The sequence below is a fragment of the Vicugna pacos genome, chromosome 25, assembly GCF_048564905.1.
Source record: "Vicugna pacos chromosome 25, VicPac4, whole genome shotgun sequence".
NCBI classification, from domain to species: Eukaryota; Metazoa; Chordata; class Mammalia; order Artiodactyla; family Camelidae; genus Vicugna; species Vicugna pacos.
Window position 1 is genome coordinate 677,650 of NC_133011.1, and position 27,293 is coordinate 704,942.

Consider the following 27,293-nt stretch of genomic DNA (forward strand, 5'->3'; position numbering starts at 1 on the left):
GCCTCTAGACACGCCCCTAGGCATGGCCCTGCCCACTTGAGGGCAGAGACCCAGTTCCACCTACCAGAGGGCAGTACCAGCCCTCCCGCCAGGAAGCCTGCTCAAGCCTCTAGAACAGTGTCACGCCCCAGGGGGCAGACACCAGAAGCAAGAAAACTACAATCCCGCAACACAGGCCAGACCCTGCCCTGGGGCCAGCTGGGCTATGGCCCTGCCCACTAGCAAGACAGCGCAATCTTCAAGACACCCCGGCCCCCAAACGAACCATGTCAGGAACCAGACCCCTGCCCACAACCAACAATGTGAAATGAGTTCCAGGATCCCTGGGCCCTGCAGCCGGAATCCAGCAACCAGCTCTGCCTGCCAGTAGTGCAACACTAAGCCCAGGACGTGGCTTCAGCTGCCAGTGGGCAGGCAACAGCCTCAGATTCCTCAGGACACTGACTCTGCCCACCCGTGCACCATCACTAGCCCCAGGACCCCCAGGGTTCTGCAGCCAGCCACCATGCACACGGGCCCTGCTAAACAGCAGCCAGCACCATCCACACGAAGGCGGGGCCCGCAACCAACCAGACGAGGGCCAACCAAGCCTACCCAGACAACCTGTAGAGTCAGCCTGCCGCAACAGAAGGACACATGCAGCCCCCTTAGGGGAAGCCCTAGAGCATGTATCTTGGGTGGTGAGAGGGGAGTGCACTGCTGGATGCACAGGACGTCTCCTACAGAGGGCCACGTCTCCAAGGTCGAGAAGTGTAACTAACCTGCCACATGCACAAAAATACAAATAGTAACACAGACAAAATGAGGCAGCAGGGGACTATGTTCCAGACAAAGGAACAGGATAAAACCCAAGAAGAAAAACTGAGTGAAGCAGAGATAGGCAATCTATCTGAGAAGTTCAGAGTAATGATTGCAAAGATGATCAAAGAACTCAGGAAAAGAATGGATGCACAGAGCGAGAAGTTTTACATCTTTAACAAAGAGTCAGAAAATATAAACACAACCAAACAGAGACGAAGAATAATGCCAATGAAAACTACACTAGAAGGAATACATAGTGGACTAAATAACACAAAAGAATGGATCAGGGAGCTGGAAGACAGAGTAGTGGAAATCACTACCTCAGAACAAAGAATAAAAAGAGATGAGGACAGTTTAAGAGACCTCTGGGATGGCATCACACTACTACTTGCATTATAGGGGTCCCAGAAGTAGACGACAGACAGGAAAGGGCCTGAAAAAACATTCAAAGAGATAATAGCTGAAAACTTCCCTAAACCTGGGAAAGGAAACAGGTACCCAAGTCCAGGAAGCGCAAAGAGTCCTCACAGGATTAACCCAAAGGAGAACACACCAAGACACGTAATCGAAACCGCAAAAATTAGAAATAAAGAGAGAATACTAAAAGCAGCAAGGGGAAAGCAACCAGTAACATGCAAGGGACTCCCGCAAGGCTATCAGCTGACTTCTCAGCAGAAACTCTGCAGGCCCGAAGGGAGTGGCACAACAGACTGAAAGTGATGAAGGGGTAAAACCTGTACCCGAGAACACTCCCACAGCACGGCGCTCATTCAAATTTCATGGAAAATCAAAAGCCTCACGCACAAGCAAAAGCGAAAAGAATTCAGCACCATGAAGCCAGCTTTACAGCAATGTTAAAGGAACTTCTGTAGGCAAAAGAGAAAAGGCCACAACTATAAACAAGAAAATTACAAAATGAAACAGCTCACCGGTAAAGGCAGGCACATAGTAAAGGCAGGTAAACATCCACACAAAAAGACGCAGGGTGGTTAAAACACAGGTGTAGTAACATCACCTGTATCCACAATAAGCAGTTAAGGGATACACAGAACAATTAGATGTAAAACAATAATCGCAGCTGGCTCCTTCTCAGCTGGATCTTCTGCTGTTCACACTCCTCCTCCTGCTGCTCACACTCCTCCTCCTGCTCCCCACCTGTGCCCCTTGTCAGCCCACCACAGTATGGTGTCAAATAAAATATAAAGGCAGTAATCATCAGGGGAGGAGAGTATACATGTAGGGTACTTAAAATACATTTGAAATTAAGAGATCAGCAACTTAAAACAATCATGTACATGGAGAGACTGCTAAGCAAAGCCTCACGGTAATTGCGAACCACAAATCTACAATAGATATACACACACACAAAAATCCAAAATAACACTAAAGATAGTTATGAAATCACAAGACGACAAAAGAATAAAGGAGGGGAAAAAGACCTATAAAAATATCCAAAACAATTCACAAAATGGCAGTAAGAACAGACACATCAATAATCACCTTAAATGTAAACAAGCTACATCACCAATCAAAGTACACAGACCAGCTGAATGGATACAAAACTAAGACCTGTACATACACTGCCTGCAGGAGATTCACTTCACGTCTAGAGACACGCACAGACTGAAAGAGGTGATGGAAAAAGGTATATTCCACGCAAATGGAAATCAAAAGAAAGCTGGAGTAGCAATACCTACATCAGACAAAACAGACTTTAAAATGCTGTTCCAAAAGACAAAGGACACTACATAATGATCAAGGGATCAATCCAAGAAGATAGAACAATTGTAAATAAATATGCACCTAACACAGGACACCTCAATATATAAGACAAATATTAACAAACATTAAAAGGGGAAATTGACAGTAAAACAGCAGCTTTAACAGCCCACTTACATCAATGGGCAGATCATCCAGATAGAAAATCAACAAGGAAACACAGCCCTTAAATAACACATTAGACCAGTAGACTTAATTGATATTTACAGAGCATTCCATCAGAGAGCAGCAGAATACCTACTCTTCTCAAGTGCACGTGCAACATTCTCCAGGATATACCACATACTAGTAGAGGCTACAAAATGAGCCTCTGTAAATTTAAGAAAATTGAAATCATATCAAACATCTTTTTGGACCACAGCGCTATAAGACTAGAAATCAATTACAAGAAAAAAAAAGGCAGAAAACACAAATATGTGGAGGTTACACAATATGCTACTTAACAGTCAAGGATCACTGAAGAAATCAGAGGAAATCAAAAAACACCTAGAGACAAATAAAAAAGAAACCATGGTGATCCAGACCTGTGAGGTGCAGGAAAAGCAGTTCCAAGAGGGAAGTTTGTAGTGATACAAGCTTACTTCAGTAAACAAACAAATAGAATCTCAAGTAAACCACCTAACCTTACACCTAAAGCAAAAAGAACAAACAAAACTCCAAGTCAGCAAAAGAAAGAAATCATAAAGATCAGAATAAATGAAATGGAGACTAAAAATCCAATAGAAAAATAGAAAAAATTCTCTGAAAGCTACAATCCCAAGACTGCACCGGGAAGAAATAGAAAATATAAATAGACCAATCACCAGCACTGAAACTGAATCAGTAATTTAAGACCTCCCAACAAACAGAAGTCCAGGACCAGACGGCTTCCCAAGGGAACTCTACCAAACATGCGGGGAAGAGTTAACACCTATTCTTCTGAAACTATTTCCAAAAATGCAGAGGAAGGAACACTTCTGAACTCATTCTATGAGCCACCATCACCTGATACCAAAACCAGGCAGGGACATCACACACACACACACACACACACACACACACACATTACAGGCCAGTATCACTGAACGTAGATGCAACAATCCTCAACAAAATACAAGCAAACCAACTCCAACAATGCAGGAATTACCCCAGGAATGCAAGGATTTTCCAATATCCACAAATCACTCTATGTGAATTCACAAATTGAAGACTAAAAGCCATATTATCATCTCAATAGATGCAGAAGAAGTTTTTGATAAAATTCAACATCCATTTATGATAAAAACTCAGCAGACAGTGGGCACAGAGGGAACATAACTCAACATAACAAAGGCCGTATATGACAAACCCTCAGCTAACATCATACTTAGTAGCAAAAAGCTGAAAGCACTCCCCCTAAGATCAGAAACAATCCTGGGAGGCCCACTCTCACTCTTCTTTAAAGCAGTTTTGGACATCCTAGCCACAGCAATCAGAGAATAGAAACAAATGAAAAGAATCCAAATAGGGAAGAAAGAATCAAAACCACCTGTTTGCAGATGACGATACTATACACAGAAAATCCTAAAGATGCCAACAGAAAACTACTAGAGCTCATCAGTGAATTCTGTAAAGTTGGAGGATACAAAATCAACATACAGAAGTCTGCTACATTTCTACACACTAACAACAAATATCAGAAAAAGAAATTGAGGAAACAATCCCATTTACCATCACATCAAAAAAGAATACAACACCTAGGAATAAGCCTGCCTCAGGAGGTAAAAGACCTGCACTCCAAAGCCTGTAAGATGTGATGAAAGAAACTGAAGATGACACAGGTAGGAAGATACACCATGTCCTTGGATTGGAAGAATTAATATTGTTAAAATGACCATAAAATTCAAGGCATTCTACAAATTCAATACAATTCCTATCAAATTACCAATGATCATTTTTCACCGAACTACAACAAAAATTTTTATATCCAAATAAATTTTGGATATATATATATATCTCCAAATAAATATATATCCAAATATATCCAAAATTTATTTGGATATAGAGTACCCACAACAATCTTGGGAAAGAACAGAGCTGCAGGAATCATACTTCGTGACTTCAGATTATACAACCAAGCTACAGTAATCAAAACAGTATGGAACTGTTACAAAAATGGACACACAGATCAATGGAACAGGACAGAAAGCCCCAAAATAAACTCATGCACTTCTGGTCAATCAGTCTATGACAAAGGGGGCAAGCATGTACAATAGAGAAAACCATCTCTTTGATAAGTGGTGCTGGGAAAACTCGGCAGCTACGTGTAAAAAAATGAAATTAGAACATTTTCTCAAACCATATTCAAAAATAAACACAAACTTGATTAAAGACCTAAATGTAAGACTGGATACTATTGAACTCCTAGAGGAAAAAAATAGGCAGAACAATCTTTGACATAAATTGCAACAATATTTTTTGGACCCGTCTCCTAGAGTAATGAAAACAAAAGCAAAAAAAACCCAACCAACCAAACAAAAAGGATTCAATTAAACTTAAAATCTTTTGCACAGCAATGGAAACCACAGCAAAATTAAAACATTACCTACAGAATGGTAGAATATACATACAGATGATGCAACTGACAAGGCATTAATATCCAAAATACACAAACAGCTCATACAGCTCAATATCAATAAAACAACCCAATTGAAAAACAGGCATTAGATGTAAACAGACATTTCCCCAAAGAAGATATCCAAATGGACAACAGGCACATGAAAAGATGCTCGTTTAGTGATGTGCTAATTAGAGAAATGCAAATCAAAACCAGAATGATGTATCATCTCACAATGGCCAAAATGGCCATTATCAAAGAGTCTACAAATAAATGCTGGAGAGGGTGTGGAGAAAAACGGAACTCTCTTACAGTATTGGTGGGAATGTAGTTTGGTGCAGCCACTATGGAAAACAGTATGGAGATTTCTCAAAAAACTAAACATAGATTTATCATGTGATCCAGCAATCCCACTCCTGGGCATATATCAGGAGGGAACTCTAATTCAAAAAGACACATGCACACCAATGTTCACAGCAGCACTATTTACAACAGCCAAGACATGGAAACAGCCTAAAGGTCCATCGACAGGTGACTGGTTAAAGAAAGTTGTGGCAATACACACACACACACACACACACACAGAGGACTACTACTCAGCTATAAAAAAGAGTAAATAATGCCATTTGCAGCAACATGGGTGGACCTGGAGACTGTCATACTAACTGAAGTAAGACAGAAAGAGAAATAAAAATACCATATGATAGTATCACTTATCTGTGCAATTTAAAGAAAAAAAAACCAAATGAACTTATTTACAAAACAGAAACAGACTCATATACATAGAAAACAAACTATGGTTACCAGGGAGAAAGGGAGTGGGAAGGGATAAATTGGGAGTTTGAGATTTTTCACATACTAACTACTATATATAAATAGATAAGCAACAAGTTCATGCTGTATGGGAACTATACTCAATATCTGATAGTAACCTACAGTGAAAAAGAGTATGAAAAGGAATATGTGTATGTATATGTACGATGAACCATGCTGTACACTGTATACAACATTGTAAAGTGACTATATTTCAATAAAAAGCAAACAAAAAACACGGTAAGCTCATCACCTGTTTTTTTGTTGCTCTGTACTCTGGTTGTCATCAACTATTTATATTTTATAGTTTCCTGACAGCTCCTCTGGGCTTCATACACAGATTTTATAGTTGCATTTAAAGGAAAATACAGGGCAGAGTATGCTTACTTCATCTTACCCAGAACCAGAAACTTCCCTTCAGATTTTGAGGCTGGGTGTTAGTTCAGCCTTGTTGAACAGGATGTATAGGCTAGAAAGAGCAGGCATATAAGTTTGCTTGGTATTTTTTAAAATTATATTTTGCTCCATGTGAAGCAGGGATGTGAATGTGGAACCATTATTTGTTACATGCTCTGAGCTCCTTTTATTCGTCTATGTGCTTCAGTAAATAACAGAATGAATCAGGCAATGACATGTATCCAGATCACAGTCATTGAGAGTTGGACTGGGAGGTAAAAATTAGGGTTATCGATTGATAATATGACTGTGTCCCTATGAGACTTCTATTTTAGTACCAGTAGATGGAGTCAGTTCTCCTTAACAGGATGGATAGATTTGCTCAGGCAACATCAACAGCTAGACTGTTCTCCACAGTGGCTCTCCTTTACCAGTTCTAGATCTTCAGAGACTTTGAGAGATTATGGAATCCAACACTTTTTGAATGAGGTAGAGGTACAGGAAGGTTGAGAGATGCCAAGTTCACACAGCTCATTCCTGTTAGAGTGAGGAGCAGAAACAAGACTCCTGGCTGTCTGGTGTTGCTTTTTCCCATCATAAAGACATTCTTTACTCTGACTGTCCCATGATACTGCTGGTTCAGTGGATCAAAGAGATAACAGCTCATGTGAGTCCTACCATTGAGAGAGTCTGGACCTTGTGTGGACTTTCTCCTAGCTTTTGAAAAGCAGTATGTGGAGATTCTGTCTCATCCTTCATTCTTTTGGGTGAGAAAAGGACTTTTTCAGTGGAGTATTTCTTTGAATTTCCAAGCCACGGATTTTTGAGCAAAGACTATTCGCAGAATTTTCTAAAAAGTGGATGTAACAATCTGACCAAGTTTTTCCTTATTGTTAACACAAGTCATAGGAGTGATTTTTTTTTCATTACCATACTGCACTTTCTCTGATAATATTTCTCTGAAATAATTTTTTCAAATTTTTTGGACATTTTCCCTTACCTGGTAATTTAAGAATTCTATTCATTTATTCTCATCAAGCAAGACTGAGATTTGGTTTAAATAAATGATACTACATTCTCCAAAGGAATTTGTGAATGAGGGGGCTGGAAATAGAAGACCTATCTGATCCTTAGATATAATGAAGTTCTGAATCCCAAAGGAAGTTGGAACCAGAGATTAAAAGATGGGAACTGAATATAATAGGAAACCTAATTTGTCCATAGTCAAAGGGCTTATGAATGGTAGAGTGTGAATTGAATCCAAATCTACAGAGATGTAAAGTCTGGTTCTTTTCTGTTCTACCACTGGATGAAGATATACTGAGTTCTGTTGATTAGGGAGTGAAAAAATAGCTTACAATACTGCTTAACACAGAAAAAATGTTGCACAACTGTTAGTTAAATACATAACAGAAATGCTGCATTGTTTGCTTGTGAAAGGCAGAAAATTAAGTTTGTTTATATTGCTTGGTAATTAATATTTTTTCTTATTACAAGAACCACCTTCTATTTCCTATTCAATGACCCTCTCTGGTCAATTTCTTTTACCTTCCTCAAGACCCAAATAAAAATCTGTCTCCTCTCACCATTGTTCTATTCAGAATATGATTGTATTGTCTTTATTATTTCGCAGCATGGACCAAGCTTATAGAACATAATTTGCTTATTTTGGAAATCTTCTTTGGAATTGGTCCCAAGGATTAGGTAATTGTGTGTGCGAATATTCAAGACAGCAACTCTCCCTCATGAATTTTCGTATGCCAAGCACTGAACGAATTGTTGACTATTGGGTCAGGGTTAAGGCTTGCTAATTTAAAGAGTGTACTTTTTTATTCCCCCTGTAAATGCAATGTAGCATTCTTAAATACAAGAGAATTCAAATTTAAATACAATGGAAATGTTAGTCCAATTATTTTGTGACTCCAGGTAAGTAAGTGTTCGATCAGCCTTTTGTAATTAACCAATTAATGCTTAGGAAGGATTATTTCTTCTCTCATCTCTAAATTTGAATCATTTTAGTGATTGGTCTGAAGTGAAATAATTGCTTATACTATTTCCCTTTTTCTACATTCTTCACAAAAATATCTCTTGAGACCCGTTTCCCTATAAGACATTTCTTTCATCTCTAGGGAATAGGAGGCGCCCTAAGGACTCAGGCAATTCAACAGCATAAACAAATTAAGCCTTACCAGGAAATCTACAGGGGCTTGGGCTTAATCATAGTTTCCTAACAACGCGAAACATTTAAAAATTCCTTCCAATGTAATATGTGACAGGAACACTGGGATGGGGTTGGGGATTAATATCAAAGACTCCCTTTTCTAGGGAGCAAGTAGAGGAAAGGTATTTCCTGGAGTGTCAGCATTTCATCCCCCTATTTCAGTGAGTGTGATGAGCTCACAGCCCCTTGTACTGAGTTTGTTGGACCCCTAAATACTTCCTTCTTCCCCTGGGTTGGTGTTTCAGAGGAAGTTAATTTTTTTTCTCCCCTCATTTTTAGGCTATACCTGGAAAGTAATGTAAAATCAAGTGCCAGTATCGACTTGGTCATAGTTTGACTATTTTCATTTTTGTTCCCTAGACATTTGCTATTTTAACTTTAAAATTAGGCTTCCCAGTTAACAGGTAATCAATTTTTTTTCAGGAAGCCTTAACCTCAATGTCCTTGTTCCCCAAAGTTACCCTCCCAAGCTTCTCCAAATTCATTAACTTCAGGATAAGCAGATGGAGGCAATCTCTTAAATTAAACTAAATGCTGCTATGAAAATAATCTGTATATGTTATATTGCTATTAGCACAAATTGAATCCATTAATTTCATTTATATAGCAATTATTCAAAGACCTATGCTTTGTACAATGTACAAAGTATGACCGAATCCTAACTTAAATGATTTTGCAGTTTGTTTTTCCTAAGAGGAGTATAGATCAAAGCATTTCCTTGATCAGTGCAATAGCTTACATTTCTTTTGGCCACCTCTAATTAGAGGACAACTTAATCAAGATGTCTAGGTGTTTCTTCTTGACTTTTGCTTTGTTTTTGTACCTGTGGACAAACCCATCTACCTTCTACACTCCTCTAATTTCCACTCATTATACCTCCAGATTTCTCCTTCTAAAACTGGAACCAGCACATTGTTAAATGTAGAAAAGAAAGATAAATGGCTGGCTGTTCTTGGTCTGCCAACATAATAGGATAAACAACAGGTCAGCTACTGGCTTTTGTGACCCGTTAACTTAGCTGAGGCTTTTCTTCAAGATCTTGGTGAAGAAAAAGGCAACCTCTGGGCTGTGGGCCTTGAGCATGTGCCATACCTCGGTAATTGTTTGTCTTTTTGGAGAAATGCCCTGGCTCCCCATGTCTATCACTTGTCCCCTTAGTACAAGGGGATGACTCTGGGAAGGGAACTTCATCAATCTGGGGACAATCTCTCAACCCAGACCTACCCATTATCTCTTCTGAGAATTTGACGCAGGTCAGTATAAATGGATGATATTGCTGCGGTGATGACGAATTGTTTCCTAAAAAGACTTGTGGACAGATGTACGTCATTTGAGACCATGGGCTCCCAAAACAGTGTCCCAGAATACCGATGCTTTTGTAAGTTTTAGCATAATCTAATGAATCTTATCTTTTAAAAATTATTTCATTACTTTTTCCCAACATATTTTCTGACTTTCATCAAAATATTTGCGTATTTTAAAATACAAGTATTTCAGGGAATGCTCTTTAAAACCCTGTGATATAATTGTTAAAGCTCCCTTATAAGATGAAATCAATTCTCATGTTTATACACAGGTCTTGGGGTGTGTGGGTCTATGTTTCAGATCCTATGACAAAGGGCATCAATTCCTCTTGCAGTCTTACAGATCTAACTAATAAGCCATCACTATAATGGATAATCAGGGAGGTCTATTGTTAGGCAAAAGTATTTTTCAAGTGTGTAATAAACTTTCTAGATTTCTACACATTTTTCTCAATATTTAGTAGTCTCTGTGAGAACATGAATTCAAAAAAAAGCTTGAGTGTTTTGAACAACCAGTGCAAACTAATATAGTATTCACATTAATATAGTATTCAGAGAGCCCTGACAAAGAGCAAACCTGGTTATTATTAACCCTGTTCTGTGGTGGAGGAAATGTGGGTACAAAGAACTAAAATTCATTCAAGGAACCATCCTCAGGCAGATGTGATCGCTAAGATACGGTAACTTGCCTTGGGTGACTTAGACTCTCAGTTCCATTTCCAGTGCCCAATTTATTACAACAAATGTCGGACAATTCTGGGGCTCCTCAGGCTGCCATGACTGGCTTCCTTGGGAAGCATCTGTCATCTGGGAAATGTGCAGATTATCTTTCTTCCAAATTTGGTCCATTTCCTGAGCTCACAAAGGTCTTTTTCCCTCATTTAGTTCTCCTACCCCATTTTACTTTCCTTTTTTTCCCAGCTTTATTGAGAAATCACTGGCTTGCATCACTGTAAAAGTTGAAGGTATACAGCAGGATGGTTTGATTTATAGAGATCGTGAAATCATCACCACAAAAAGTTCAGCTAACATCCATCTTCTCGTATAGATACAATTAAAATAAAAGAAAGAAGAAGAGAAAAAAGGAAAAAAAATCTTTGTGTTGAGAACCCTTAGGATTTATCCTCTTAACCACTTTCCTATACGTCATAGAGCAGTGTTAGCTGTAGTCATCATGTTGAAAATTACATCCCTAATACTTACCTATTTTGTAACTTTAAGTTTGTAACTTTTGACCACATTCCTCCAATTTCCTCTCTCACTGCTCTCCACTTCTGATGACCACAAGTCTGATCTTTTTTTCTATGATCAATTTACTTTTATTATTTATTTATTTTTAAAAATTTAAATATATATTTATTGAAGTACAGTGAGTTTACAATGTTGTGTCAATTTTTGGTGTACAGCACAATGCTTCAGTCATATAGGAAGATACATATATTCATTTTCATATTCTTTTTCACCATAAGTTACAAGATATTGAATATAGTTCCCTGTGCTATAGAGTATAAACTAGTTGTTTATTTTATATGTAGTAGTTAGCATCTGCAAATCTCGAACTCCCAATTTATCCTTTTCCACCCCCTTACCCCCTGGTAACCTTAAGTTTGCTTTCTATGTTTGTGAGTCTGTTTTGTAGATTAGTTCATTTGTATCCTTTTTTTCCTTTTCTTTTCTTTCTTTTTTTTTTTTTAAGGTTTCACATATGAGTGATATCATATGGTATTTTTCTTTCTCTTTCTGGCTTACTTCACTTAGAATGATGATCTCCAGGTCCATTCATGCTGCTGCAAATGGCATTATATTTTATGGCTGAGTAGTATTCCATTATATAAATATACCACAACTTCTTTATTCAGTCATCTGTTGATGGACATTTAGGTTGCTTCCAAGTCTTGGCTATTGTCAACAGTGCTGCTGTGAACACTGGGGCACATGTATCTTTTTCAATTAGAGCTCCCTCTGGATATATGCTCAGGAGTGGGATTGCTGAATCATATGATAAGTCTATTGAGTATTTTTGGCTTCTTTGTTAATTATTAGTTGACCTTATATGCTTGGGGTTGTTTCTAGGCTTGGGATTCTGTTCCATTAGTCTTTTTGTCTGTTTTTAAGCCAGTACCACACTGCTTTGATGACTACAGCTTTATTGCATAGCTTGAAATCAGAAAGTGTGATAGCTCCTGCTTTGTTATTTTTTTCTCAGAATTTCTTTGGCATTTGGGTTCTTTTGTGATTTCATTTAAATTTTAGGAGCTTTTTTTTTCTTAACTTCTGTAAAAAAAATGCCATTGGAATCTTGGTGGTGATTGTACTGAATCTATACATGACTTTTTGTAGTATTGATGTTTTAACAATATTAACCCTTCCAGTCCATGCACACAAGATACTTTTCCATTTATTTGTTTTCTTCTGTTTCTTTGACCAATTTCTTACCATTTTCAACATAAAGATCTTTTACCTCCTCAGTTAAATTTATTGCTAAGTACTTTATTGTTTTTGATGTTATGATAAATGGGATCATTTTTTAAACTTTTTTCAGAGTATAGAAATGCTACTGGTTTTTGTATGTTAATTTCCTATTCTGCAAATTTACTGAATTTATTGATAAGATCTATTGGGTTAGCCTATATAGTCAGGCTATGAAGTAGCTACCTTGAGTTTAGTGGCTGCATTATACAAAAAGAAAAAAAAAAGAAAGAAAAGAAAAGAAAAAGAAATGCTCAGAGGGTAAGCTCCTACAACCTGCGAGTGGCCTAACTTAGAATCTGGGGAACAGGGTCACACAAAAGGCAGAATCAGTTAGCCCAACTAGTCAGGTTAAGAGAATAAGAGCAAGCAAGATGGAGAAAGATTCACACATTTTATATATATATATGTGAAATAAATACATATTATATATTTATATATATACATGTCATGTATATATATGTGTGTGTCATCTGCAAATAGAGACAATTTTATTCCTTTTTTCCCCCCCAATTCTGAAACTTTTTCTTTCTTTTTCTTGTCTGACTGCTCTAGCTAGGACTTTCAATACTATATTGAATAGAAGTGGCAAGAGTGGGCACCCCGGTCTTCTTACTGATCTTAGAAGAAAATCTTTCACCACTGAGTATAATGTTAGCTGAGGGCTTTTCATATATGGGGTTTATCATGTTGAGATATGTTCCTTCTATGCCAAATTTGTTAGCAGTTTTTATCATGAATAGATGTTAAATGTTAACAACTTTTCTGTATCTATTGAGATAACCATATGATATATTTCTTTCATGATATTAATGTGATGTACCACTTTAATTGATTTGCATATGTTGAATCATCCTTCCATCCCAGGGATAAGTCACACTGGATCTTGGTGAATGACCCATTTAATGTGCTGCTGAATTTGGTTTACTAGTATTTTTGTTGAAAGTGTGTGTGTGTGTTCATTAGAAATGTTGACCTGCAGTCTTCTTCTCTCGTAGTGCTCTTCTCTGGTTTTGGTATAAGAATAATGCTAATAAATTAATGAGTTGGGAGTGTTCCCTCCTCTTAGATACTCCCACCCCTTGTTCTACACCACCACCACTATTTAAAAATGCCACCATTTGACTGTCACAGGACAAGAATATGTGAACTATGAGCCAGAGATAAGCTAAGGGCCACAAGACAAGGCAGCCAGATAGAAACAGTAAATAATGAGGACATGTGAAGTGGGAAAAGTTCCTCTAAACCTTTGCCAAGGTAATTATATAAACGGAATCTTCCCCCTGGGTGAAGCTTGTGGCAGACACCCACTTGCACTGTAGCAGGTTTATAAATAACCCTAAAAATATTGATTGTTTATGAAAAAGAGTAAGAACAATATTAGGACTCAGTACCTTGCTGAGGTCATCTTAGGTCCAACAACTTTTTGTGTTCATGGACCTAATTTTCAGTTAACCCAGCAGTGATTAGACTCAGGAAGCATACTTATACTAACCAAATCTCCAGGCAGTTGGTTGATAAGACAATACTATTTATTAGCTGAGAAGTGAATGGGCCCCAAGGAGGGCTAAAATGTTGTCATTTAGGGTACAGCATTTATGCCATTAGATGGAAAGCAAGGATGGCAGAACAGGATGTTAGATGACCCAAGGTGCATTAGGTAAGTCTGCCACCTACGATGAGAACTGCCATGCCAATGAAGGGGGACTACTTCTTTTTTGCCTATTTCTAAAAATGCACATGGGGATTCTTAAGCTCCCACTCTCCCTTTTCTAAATTCCATACAAACAACTAGTGTGACCCTGTTGAGATCACAGATTTTGGCTTAGTATCTTTACAATACCAGGTGTTGGGGCTGGGACAGAACAGTTTAGTAAATACATAGAATAAATACTGAATGACTTAATAAATGATTCCTTGTGCTAAAAGCATAGAACTTAAATGTTCTCACCAAAAGAAAAAAGATAAATACATTAGGCGATAGGTGTTATAACTAACTATATGGAGGGAATTTTTTCATTATATACCTATATACTTACCATGATGTATACTTTAAATATCTTATAGTTCTGTATGTCAATTATTCCCCAATAAAGCTGAAATTATTTACACACATATGTAATAAAACAAATTTGGAAGAAGAAAGTAGGGAAAAAGGTATATACATGAGGTTGGTAACTATTATTGTCTGCGAGTGGATGGGATTATGGAATTTATATTCTTTAATTGTCTTTGCTATCTTGTTTTTCTGTAACAAACATGCACATGTTCTTATGATAAGGATGGTTAAATAATTAACAAACTAACTGAATAAAAAGCCCTTGTCTTCGGGGCATCCCTCTTGAGCCAAAAATAAGAAAGAAAAATAAAATGGCTGTTCCTTTATGTGTGGTGATTACAAATCACACGTTAAGTTTCATTACAAAGTGGTTTTTTTTTTAATGTAGTTAAAGATTCTCGTACTGGAAAAAAATTGCTTGTGTCCATGTTACAACTTCTGAGCTTGCAGTTGGTGCTGACCCAGCTTAGCTCTAGGTATGTATTTTCACTATGATCTGTAGATATGCTACACTCATAACATACTATTTTAAGCTGTTGCACTACAATTTTCAAGTTCACATATGAAAACTCTGGTTCTAATTGTTCTTTGCATGTCGCTTCATATCCAGCAATAACTCTTTTCTGAGTCTATAACCCCTTCTGATTGGACCACAATTGGACATGCCCTGCATGTGGACAGAACAACTGAGGGAAACCACAGGGATGCATTTACAGACACTCCATTTATATCATATGCTAGTTTTTCCAGCAGCTGGGTGTTTGTGAACCCGATATATGCTGATGATAGGAAATTACATCCATACAGCTAAGGTTTAATTGTTGATATCGAGGAAATACATTTTTTTTCCTGTTAATATTTGAGTCCTAAGCAAGTTCTATGTTCTCAGGCCAAGTACCTGATTGGTATCTATTTGATAATGTAAACTCTCAGTGAAATGCAGGTCAGAAAACAAACCTACTGCAAAAATAACCCTGCAGAATGATCCTGATTATTCCTTTTAATTGATCTCTCTGCATGGTATTGTGTTGAGCTGCAATGCACATACACACAAAAAAATCCCTCACTTTTCTGCTCATTTTGTGAATGCACCTGGCAGGGAAAAAAAATCCTTTTACCTTTGCACAAACAAAGCTCCTTTTGGTCTCTTGGGTAATGTCTTTGTCATCACGGTTGGACCAAATCACGAACAATTAAGCGGCAAGTGAATTTGGAGTTCTCTTGTCTCAACCCTCCACCCTCCCTTGCTTCCTTGATAATGTATCAGTTTTGTGACTATCCTTTAAATGGATACTGTGAGTCCCATCTATACTTGTAGCTCACAGACAGTGCAGGGTCTGGCACATAGTAAGTCACAAATACATTTTTCACTTGAAGTTATAGTAATGGATATTTGAGAGCTGACCATATTCACTGAAGCTATTGCTCCATAAATTTAAGGAGGAATGTGTATCAGCAAAGAAATAGGCTCAATGTTAATGGAATCTGGCATGTTTGCTTTTTTTTTTAAAGTATGTTTTCTTCCCTCCCAATTAATTTATGATTATATCAATAATTTTTAATTATTACTTTAAAGGATTATCTAGTTAACTTACTTGATCAGATTAGAGGCTACTGAAGCAAACGTTATAGCTTCCATTGCTTTATAGCCAAGTATCTTTACTTAACACCTTGCCCTGCAATTCCAGGCAATCAGCAGGCAACATGGCCCAGTGAAATAGTGTGGCTGGTAAAATAAAAAGCATTCTCACTGTTGGGATAAAACAAGGTGCACCCTTTCTGTATGAATAATAGGACACATGTTAATATCTCTAAATAAGTATATCAAGCTGAGGGTGATGGAGAGAAGCAATGAAAGCTCTGGAGATTTCATTTTGCTTGGATTCTCTGACCGGCCAAAACTGGAGATGGTCCTGTTTTTTGTCAACATGCTTTTTTACTTTCTGGCTGTCACAGGCAACTCCACCATCATCTTTCTCTCCCTGCTGGATGCTCGACTGCATACACCTATGTATTTCTTCCTCAGCAACCTGTCTCTCCTGGATCTCTGCTACACGACCAGCAGCATTCCCCAGATGGTGGTCAACCTCTGGGGTCCACACAAAACCATCACCTACGTAGGTTGTGTCATCCAACTCTTTGCCTTCCTGTCTGTGGGGGGCATTGAGTGCATTCTTCTCTCCGTCATGGCCTGTGACCGCTTTGTGGCTGTCTGCAAGCCGCTTCACTACCTGACCATCATGCACCCACAGCTGTGATTGCAGCTGGCAGCCTTTGCCTGGCTCAGCGGGATTGCTAACTCCATCCTGATGTCCCCACTGACAATGTCCCTGGGACGGTGTGGTCACCATTGCATCAACCACTTTGTGTGTGAGATGCCGGCTATCATCCACATCTCCTGCGTCGACACCGGCCATGTTGAAGGCCTGGCTTTCTTCCTGGCCATTTCCATTGTGCTTGTGCCTCTCACCATGATACTTGTCTCCTACGGTTTTATTCCAAGTGCAGTTCTACGGATCCAGTCTGCGGCCGGGAGGCAAAAGGCCTTCAACACCTGCTTCTCCCACCTGGTGGTGGTGTCCCTTTTCTACAGCACCATCATCTACATGTATATGCAGCCCGGGAACGTGGCAAGCCAGGACCAGGGCAAGTTTCTCACCCTTTTCTACTGCCTAGTGACCCCCACTCTGAATCCCTTCATCTATACACTGAGAAACAAAGACGTGAAGGGGGCCATGAGGAAGGTTCTTGGGAAAGACCGCATGCAGCCTGTTGGATGCTGGAGGGCACTGATGTAGGCAGTCAGTACTCATCCTGAGGTTCTTATCATCCATGGAAATTGCTCCGTTTCCAGGCAGTAACAATGCACAATGGCATGTAAAATGCTGAGATGTTATAAAACGGTCTTCTCTCCTTCAGGGATCTGACTCAGTAATTTGTATCTTTGCTTGCAAGTGCACACACCCTCTGTGTTCTTCAAAGTGGCAGAGTTAATCACAAAAGATAATGTGCTGGTGGAGAGATGCAGCTTCCTCTTTGCTCAGTGGGTTTTTTACAGGGAGATAATTATTTCTTTGCAGATAACGCACTCTGATTCCAGAGATTTGCAACATTTGTAACATCAATTTCAGGTCAGATACACAGGAAAGGAAGCATCATGGCAGAACAGTGTGTGTGTTGAGGGTGGGTTGGGGGGGTATAACCAGTATTTTGGGGGCACATTTATTCCATTCCTTCTTCCCTTTAGTTCTGAATTTTCCAGACCCTGCCACAGAGATGATTTTCTTACTTCTTCAGGCCGTTTCCTGCCTTCTGTCTTACGCAAATAATTTGTAGTGACTTCAGTCAGAACAATGTTCTTCTGTGTGTGTGTGTGAGTGTGTATGTGTGTCAAATGTGTTCCTCAGAGTGAACCATGGACACAAAGGTTTGAAGGTCACTGTCTTAAAGAGTCTCTATTGGAAAAGCTCCCAAGTAGGCAGTATGCCCGCACAGAGGGAAAACTAGGGATATAATTTTTAATAATTCAGTAACAGAGGGTCATAGGAGAATAGTGGTGTGGTGGCACATGGACAGGAAGAGTGTGGGAAACAAGGGAACCACAACTGCTTACTATGGGAGAGTTTTCCAGGATACGTGATGATGGCAATGATGATGACAAGGCTGAAAATGAAGCTAATTGTGATGAAAATAGAATTGTATTTTATCAACTCATATATTTTTGCCTTTAGATATTCTGAAGTAGCTATGATTCAAGATTTAGTGGAAAGTCATAGCTTACTTCACATTACCTTTTTTCTTAAAATTTACAATAGAAGCGGAAAATAAGATTCTTTGATTAAGGTTTTTTTTTAAATAATAAAATTAATAAAGTGTCAACTGTTTCCTGGAACTAGTCAGTCTCCATGATGGTCAACTTTAGGTGTCAACTTGGCTAGGTCACAGTACCTAGATATTTGGCAAAACAGCAGTCTGGATGTTGCTATAAAGGTATTTGTAGATGAGATTAACATTTAAATCAATATGAGAGGTGATTAGGTATTCTTACTGACCCTGGCTGATTAACGAGGGAAAGTAAAATGCCAGCCTGATGAAAGGCAGGACACTCCTCTTCTCCCACAGCTGGCTTCTTATTTATAGGAAGCAGTTCAGCAATTTCTGTCCCACAACTGCTGCATTAGTTCTAAGGAAATACCCCAGTATCTCTTTCTTTGTTCTCTTCTCCCACCCCTGAAGTCTGTTTTAGGACTGAGCTCCATGGGAGAAAGTAGCCAATAGAGGACGGTTTGCACTACAGGAATGAAGGAAACAATGGCAGAGCCTTCCAATAAAAGATCCCACAGCCCAATAAGTGCCCAGAGCTGTCTCAACAGGCTACCTGGCTGATGGCTTCCACTCGACTGTTTCCTTTTCCTCTCTCTCTGAGCAATAAAAGCAGTTCTTTTTTCACTTTGTTCCTCTGCCTCTACTGAGAATTGTTTCTCATTTGGTGGACAAGGACCCACACATCTGGGGAGGTTTGCCACCCACTTGGTGGGCTTTTCAATTTGGGGTTCCTTTATCCGCTGACAAATAGACTGAGTAAAGCAGACTGCTCTCCATAAAGTGTATGGGCCTCATCCAGTAAGTTGAAAGTCTTAAGGGGAAGACTGAGGTCACCATAGGAAGAGGAAGAGGGAATTCTGCCACCAAACTGCCTTCAGACTCCAGCTGCAACTACGGGGTCCACCCTGATCCCAGCCCTGCCTCGGAATGCACACACTTGCTGTTAATGCCCGGTCAACCCAGCTGCACATCAGTATCGTGTTCAAAAGTCCCACAGAAACTGAGTTTACCAAGTACCAGCAGCATAAATCTGCCCACGCTGTCTGGGACATGGCTCAGATTTCAGCCCCACTTCCACTTGGGGGAAACCCACCAGGGATTGTGCCCTTTGAGAGCAGGCTGAGAGGGAGACTGCCATGGCGGGGTCCCATACCTCCCTCCGAGAGCATGCATGAATAATGGTGCTTTTACGGCAGGGCCGTGCCCTGTGAGCTTGCTGAGAAGGAGGCTGCTCTGGCGGGGTCCTCCCCCTGCTTCCACATATACCAAACCCGGCCTCCTTCACACACACTCCCGGCCTGGGTCCTCACCACACTCTAGCCTCATCTGACCGCCTTCACACAGCTAACTCCAGTTCTCTCCCTGGGTCCATCCTTTGAAGCCTGAGCTCCAGCACCCAGGCCCAGCATGCACCAGCAGGCTCGCGTCTTGGGCTGGGGACTGCACATATCCTCTGTGCCAGCGTCTTTCTGTTCTGTTTGCCATAAAGCAGCTGCTGTGTTTTCCTCCGAGCCTCTGAAGCTCCTATTCTGACCCAGCGGATCTCCCACTGGTGCGGGGGCTTCCCAGAGTGGGGGCACTTTTTCTCTTTCACTGCTTTCTCCCCAGGGCATAGGTCCTGTTCCAACTATTTTCTCTCTCTTTTTTTTTTTCCTACCTGGTTCCATGAAGATTTTTCTTGTGGTTTTATTTGTATAAGATCTTCTATCAGAGTTCAGACGGTATTCTATGAGAATTGTTCCACATGTATATGTATTTTTGATGTATCTGTGGGAGTTGAGGGCCTCATTCTTCCATTCCTGATGCCCCCTCCCCAACTTTCATTTTTAAGGCAGATTTGTGAAGTAAACTGAGCTGCATCCCAATCTGTTTTCCCCTCCAACTGCCAATATACAAGCAATAATTGTAAAAAAAAATGAAATTCTTGTATTATTTGCCTCAATAATGTACATTCTGGATGTTATCTTAAGAAAATAATTCAGTAGAAGAAAGAAACCTACACACATCACATAACATAGCAGAAAAATAAAATTTAAAAAAATCCTGAATGTGTATGCATATCAATTGCTGGAAACCAGTTCAAGATATGAGTGTATGAGTGTGAGTATTTTAATGTCATTTAATGGAAAAAACTCAAGAAAGAGCAGGGCACACTGAAACTAACTGCCTATATTAAAATATGAGCTTCCTTTCTTCCAAGATTTGATAATTTGTGCCTCAGTTTACTCATGTATAAAATGGGGATAATGATAGTACCTAAATAATAACTTTCTTGTGAAAATTAAATCAGTGAAATTATAATTCCAGAAATGTGGATGGCAATACTAAGCTCTCAATATATGGGTGTCCTATAATTCTATTTAATTCTGATACTGACTATCTGCATTTGGCATCAGAACCCACAGATATAAGAGGTAGGTCCTCCACAAGACCATTCTCAGTTCAGGAGGCAGTACCAAGCCCCAGGTTGCTACCCATACTTATGACCAACTGACTATAAATCAGGGGTTCCCAGTACCCCTTCTGCAGGTTCAGTTATTTGCTAAAATGACTCACATAGCTCAGGGAAACACTTAAGTCAACTGGTTTATCCGAAAGAGTATCAATGAATAGCCACATGAAGAGGTACATGAGATGAGGTCTGCAAAGCTCCTAAGCACAGGATCTTCTGTCTCTGCAGAGTCTGGGGTCCACTACTTTCTTGGCACATGGATTCTTTCACCAACCTGCAGCTCTCCAAACCCTGTCCATTGCATGGGGGTGACTGATTAAACCACTGCCCACAGGTGACTTAATTTCCAGCCACTCTCCCCTCTGCAAAGGTTGAGGGTGGGGCTGAAAATTCCAACCTTCTAATCACATGGTTGGTTTCTCTGGTATCCAGACCCCATCTGAAGCTATCTAAAGGACCCTACTTTGAGTCACCTCATTGGCATAAACTCAGGTGCATTTGAAATGGGCTTGTTATGAATAACAAAAGACACTCTTCTCATCCACATCACTTAGAAAATTCTAAGGGACCTTGAAGCTCTGTGCCAAGGAGTCAGGGGCAAAGAACAGATGCACATATTTCTTATTACATCACAAGAGATTGCAGGCAAAATGCCAAATATGTCTATGGATAAACAGACCTAGACATATCTCAGCCTAAAATTTTAGTAAGTTTGTAATTGCCTAAACTTTATGAGGTCAATAGTATCTACCTTACTGAGTCATTACAAATATCAGGAGGAAAATGTAAAGGACTTCATACAGATTAGGCACCTTCAGTGGCAGACATTGCTATAAAATGTCACAAAATAATATAACAATTAACATGTAACTCTGTGAACAATTAACAGTATCATAACTAACATACACATTACACATATAAGCTATGTAAACAATTAACAGAATATTATTATTAACAAAAAATAAAAATAGAAAATACTTTCTCTTTATCTTGGCCTGAAAATATACCTGCTCTTACCTTGCACTCAAGCAACACTAGACAGAAATGACGTCCCAAGTATCCTGCCCCTCCAAATCAATATTGATACTTTTAACTCTGTTTTTCCTCCTCATAAGTGATGAGTTTCTAAATATGCCCTCGTGTCCCTCCAAAACCACAGCGGTTCTCTAAGACAATGTGCCTAAGAGCCTTCTTCACATCCTTGTTCCTCAGCGTGTAAATCAGGGGGTTCAACATCGGGGTGACGATGGTATAGAAGAGGGCTATGAACTTGCCTTGCTCGTGAGAGTTGCTCTTGGCTGGCTGGAGATACATGAAAATGATTCTCCCATAAAACAGAGCCACTACTGCCACGTGGGAAGAGCAGGTGTTGAGTGCCTTTCTCCACACCTCTGCTGACCTGATCTTCAACACAGCCCAGGCAACACGGCTGTATGAGACCAGGATGAGACCCAGAGGCAAGACGACAAAGATGACACTGGCCACATACATCTCCACTTCATTGAAGCTGGTGTCCACACATGCCAGTTGCATAATGAGGGGCATCTCACAGAAGAAGTGATCAATGTGATTGTTCCCACACAGAGGCAGGAGCATAGTGAGCGTGGAACCAACCATGCTGGTGGTCAGACCCCCGAGCCATGAGGCAAAGGCCAGGCTGCGGCAAAGCCGTGGATGTATGACGACAGTGTAGTGGAGTGGCCTGCAGATGGCAGCGTAGCGATCGTAAGACATGACTGCCAGGAGGATACATTCAGTCGCCCCCAACCAGTGGGAGATATAGAACTGGGCCACACAGCCTCCATAGCGGATGGTCTTCTGTGGACCCCAGAGGTTGACCAGGAGTTGTGGGACGATGCTCGTGGTGAAGCTAATGTCCAGGAAGGAAAGGTTGACAAGAAAGAAGTACACAGGGGTGTGGAGGTGCACATCCATACAGGAAAGCAGAATGATGGTGCTGTTGCCCAAGACGGACACCACATAAATCCCTGAGACAATGACGAAAAGGACAGGTTCTAGCGAGGGTCGTTCAGAGAAGCCCAGAAGCACAAAGACTTCTGGAGAACTCCCAATGGCTACTTCCACCATCACGCACAAAGCCCACCTGCAGGTGAGTGGGGGGCACAGGGTATCAAGCATTAGGGGTTGCATCAGCGAGCAAGCTTTAAACGTAAATGCATAGCCCCTGTATTTGAAAGCACCCATCCAACTGCTCCATGGATGATCTTGTGCCGTCTTCCTGAAGGCCAACTTGGAATGCGTGCTAGAAGACATGGAAATAAGCACAGCCTGGGGAAAAAATGGACATTCATGCAAAATTCTTGGACAGTTATGCGCTATTTCTTTTTTATTGAAATATTACTTACAGTAGCAACATCTGGAGTCAACCTAAATTTTTAGTGATGAGGTTTTCAATGGGTGGAGGATGGCATTTCATCTGGTGAAACACTGCACTCCCTTTAAAACTGAGCCTGTGCTGCCTCCCTACTCAGTTAATAGTCACACAGAGTCCATTCTGACGTTTCTCTTTCTCTCAAATCCCACAATTATCAGCAAATTTTTGCTTTATTATTAAATATAACCAGAGTCTCATCACCTCTCACCACTTACGCTGCTACTCCCCTGGCCCTTACTGTTATCATTTACCACCTGAACAACTGACCTCACATTCTGACTTGTCTTCCTGCTTCCCTGTTACTTCCCTTCAAAGCATACTCAACACAGCAGCCTGAAGATTACATTAAGACATAATATGAGAATACGAAAATGAATATATGTATATTCATGTATGACTGAAGCATTGTGCTGCACACCAGAAACTGACACAACACTGTAAGCTGACTATACTTCAATTAAAAAAAAAAAGAATTACCCTGTGTACACAGCATTAGACTACAAGCTTAGAAGTGTACTAGCTGAGGAATACTTGCTGTAAGAAGTTTTAATCCAAGAAAGAAAAGCAAAACAGATTAAAATTTACACACAAAGGTACAAGCATGTATCGTATTTCTACGTACTAAAGCCTCAAACAGAATTCTATTTTTATTGTACATAAATATAACCATGCAAAAAAGTTATAAAAATAAATTAGTTATACTGAGATACAAAAGTGCTCTGTATTTTAAAGGGATAAGGAAAAAATAAAGCACGGAATGCCAAAAAACAAAAAGAGAGAGAGAGAGATGATAAGATCACACTACTTTACTGCTCACTACCCCCATTATTGTGGAACAAGGCTTTTCCTCCAAAACAGTCACATGCTTGCCTTCTCACCTCCATCAGGTTGGTCTTCAAAAGTCATCTTTCATTGTCTTATTTAATACTGAAAACCCACCCAGCTCCCTTCTCTCCTTTTCCTGTTTTATTTTTATTTATAGTACTTATCACTATAGAATAAACACGCTATTCTAATTTATTATGTTCATTATCTGTCCCTTTCCATTACAGTATAAATTCCATGGAGCCATGCCTTCCTGTTATTTTGCTTATTGCATTTAGACACTAACCCAGTGTCTAATACACAGAAGTCCTTTAATCAATAGCCCCTGAATGGGTAAACTGTGAGACAGATTGTTAGGATGGTACGTGGTCATGGTGGAGGCAGAACTAAAGAAATGGAAAGGTATAGCTGATTCTCACTCACTCACAGGGCAATCTCACAGCAGTATTGTCAAGAAAGAACTCTTGGAACTGTCAGAGTCATGCACAGGTGACTCCAGTGATCTCTTCATCTTACACACGGGGAGTAAAACAAAGGATGAGCCAGCAGGGATGATGTGTGAAGCCAGAAGCCCCCATAGAAGCAAATCGATAATCTCAATCTGCTTCCATTGTCCCTGAACATTTCTGGAGCCCTTATTTACAAAAACATGAATTTTTTCTTCCCTTTCTTTTAAAAGGAAGAGTAAATTCATTAAAATTAGAGCCCATTCAGATGTGAGGAACAGAGCAGCTGTAAACTCAACTGTAAACCCTTTTAAAGTCCCAGAGAGTGAAACTTACTCATCTCTATAATTGGCATTTTATGAAGCAAAATAAACTTGAAGACATGTACATTCACAGTGTTTTAAAATACATGGAGAGTTTCCCAGTGCATTTTGTAGAAACGGAGCTCAGAGAGCCTCAGGCATTTGCCAAAATTCACACATAGAAGTTATACTGGTGTGGACTTGACTGAGTTAGAATGCAGAGAAAATCCTCTGCTTTGCGTAGAGAAGACTTGAGCAGCACTGAAACTCTGAGAAAGCACCTGGGAGACGGATTCTGACCCCCTCCAAATTCAGGAAGCATGGAGAGCTGTCAGAACACGGGTGGTTTCATAGTGTGGATGTGGGAGAGGAGAAGTGAGTGAGGATAGTCATATGTAACTGAGTTATGGCACAATAAAGTAATTGCCCTATACAGACAGTCACCTCAGACAAACTGATGAGGACATCAAAAAGTAGAACAGTAAACTGAAAACTGCATTGTCCCCCTGGGTGTTAACTATCTCCTCTGGAGATAAGAAAATTTTGTTGGCCCACATATGAAGAAAATGTTTGAATGTCACCAAGAGAGGGGGACCAAGAGATCAGTCATGGTCATGAAGTAATATAATAGTTTGGTAGAATTTTTGAGGACATAGAGATCTTTGTGACAATCAGTGGCTCACTCAAAGGCCAAGAGCTCCTCAGATTTCCTTGGAGCACACTCAAGACAACAAGATTCTTAGTACAAAAATAACATTCCTGGTAAAGGAAGAGTTTTGTTCATTCAGTGAGTAACCAAAATTGTTACAGTGAAAAAAAAATCACTCTTGAAAATGTGGCCCCCACCCCAAGTCCTGTGACATTATGACAAAGAAAGGTAGCATGGTAACAGTTATGGGGATGAGTCCAAATTCTGTGAGTCAATTATGCAGTCACAAACTCATGAATGTGGGAAACCTGCTAAAATACCAAAGACTACAAGAAGAGCGAATTAGATTACTGAAATGGATCAGTGCTCATCAATCTTAATTGAAATTGCCAGAAACTCTGTGTTCTGTTTTATCTTAAATACCATGAAAAACAAATAGACCCCAGAATGTCACTTACTGATGGTGAGACAGCAGCAGCATCTTTCTGCATTCAGGGTGCAAACATTATATAATGGGCTGTATTTTATTTCAAGAATCGATAAGATCCACAAATTCAGGGCATGTGACATTAAAAAGTAGGAAAGCAGCCAACAGATTTAGAAGCCATAAAAATACTGGAAATCTCCAAGCCAGTAGTGGCAAGTGTGCTAGGCTGTCTTCAAATGCATGTGTAAGGACAGAGCCTTAAGTTTTAAAATCAGAATAGGTTTAAATTAGAAAGAAGCACTTTTTTCCCCTAAGAAAACTGTCAGCAAAAATACTGAGGTTGATTCATAGTGTTTTCAGAATAAGAAATAAATGCCAACCCCAAAGGACCAAGTGTGTCATAAAACCCTTAAAATCACAAGACATTCATTTTATCCCCTGGAGCAATCAGGAGGGAGACAGAGGGTAATGATGTCAGGAAGATGAAATTGGAAGGAATGAAGCTTTGGGGATTTTTTTCCCTATTGAGTGATTACAATTTTATTATAATTTCTGTATACACAGAATTGATTCTTTTCATGAATAAAATGTTATTTTAGGTTTTTATACTGCCAAACATTGATTGCAGAACATAAGAATCAGTTATGTCTACACAAAATTTATCATGTAGTGGAGGGGATAGTCTGAAATATTTGCCTATACCATAATTTTGGTACAGGTTTTAAAGATGTTTTCGAAATCCAATTATTCTATTATTGGTGTACAATACAATGACGAACTAATATTTTTCTTGCTAGATCAAGTTTATATTTACTATGGTAAAACACATATAACACATAAATTTACCATTGTAACCACTTTAAAGTGTACAAATCAATGGAATTAAGTGCAATCACAAAATAGTGCAACCATCATTAGTATCCAGTTCCAAAAATAAAACTTTTATTTATCACCCCCCAACATGCTCCCTTTAAGCAATCACTTTCCATTTGCTTTCCCTTCCCCAGTCTTTGGCAACAACTAAATCTACCTTGTCGCTATGGATCTGACTATTTTGGATATTCCATATAAATAAAAACATACAGTATGTGGTCTTTAATGTTTGACTTCTTTCACTTAGTATAAAGTTTTCAAAGTTCTTGGATACTGTAGCATGTATCAGTATTTTATTTACTTTTATAGCTGAGTAATATTCCATTGTGTGACTTTACTGCATTATGGTTCTCTATTCATCTGCTGATTTAAAAAACAGAAATTCATTTTGAACTGTTTCCCTCTGTACTCTTTGATTTGTATAGTATAAAGAACCTTGGGAGAGGATCATTAGTAAGAATTTGACTCGTGAAATTAGTCAGGACTGGGTTTGTATATTGCACTGGCACTAATTAGTTCGGACTGTTAGTTAAGCCTCTAAGTTCACTTGTTCTCAGTTTTTTTATTCATATTTTAAAGGGTTTTCAGAGCATTATTCTAATTTGTAAGGTAAGATCTGTGCCTGTCATAGTTACTAATACATTCCCCATTGTCCCATATATTTGCCTGATACCTCGCATGT

At 39.4% G+C, this 27,293-nt stretch overlaps 1 protein-coding gene, 1 long non-coding RNA gene and 1 pseudogene across 2 annotated transcripts in view; 1 reads left to right on the plus strand and 2 right to left on the minus strand.

The window, feature by feature from the left end:
- Nucleotides 1–27,293, minus strand: part of LOC140689221 (uncharacterized) — a 213,626-nt gene that overhangs the window by 143,891 nt on the left and 42,442 nt on the right. The gene's annotated exons all lie outside the window — the stretch shown is intronic.
- On the plus strand, nucleotides 16,253–17,215 carry LOC140689368 (putative olfactory receptor 2W6; annotated as a pseudogene).
- On the minus strand, nucleotides 21,820–22,782 carry LOC140689123 (olfactory receptor 2C3-like). Its single transcript, XM_072949383.1, has one exon. The coding sequence runs from the start codon at nucleotides 22,780–22,782 to the stop codon at nucleotides 21,820–21,822; it is 963 nt and encodes a 320-aa protein (XP_072805484.1).

Coding starts and splice junctions, on each gene's coding strand:
- LOC140689123 (XM_072949383.1), bottom strand. CDS start 22,782: ATGGTGGAAGTAGCCATTGGGAGTTCTCCAGAAGTCTTTGTGCTTCTG.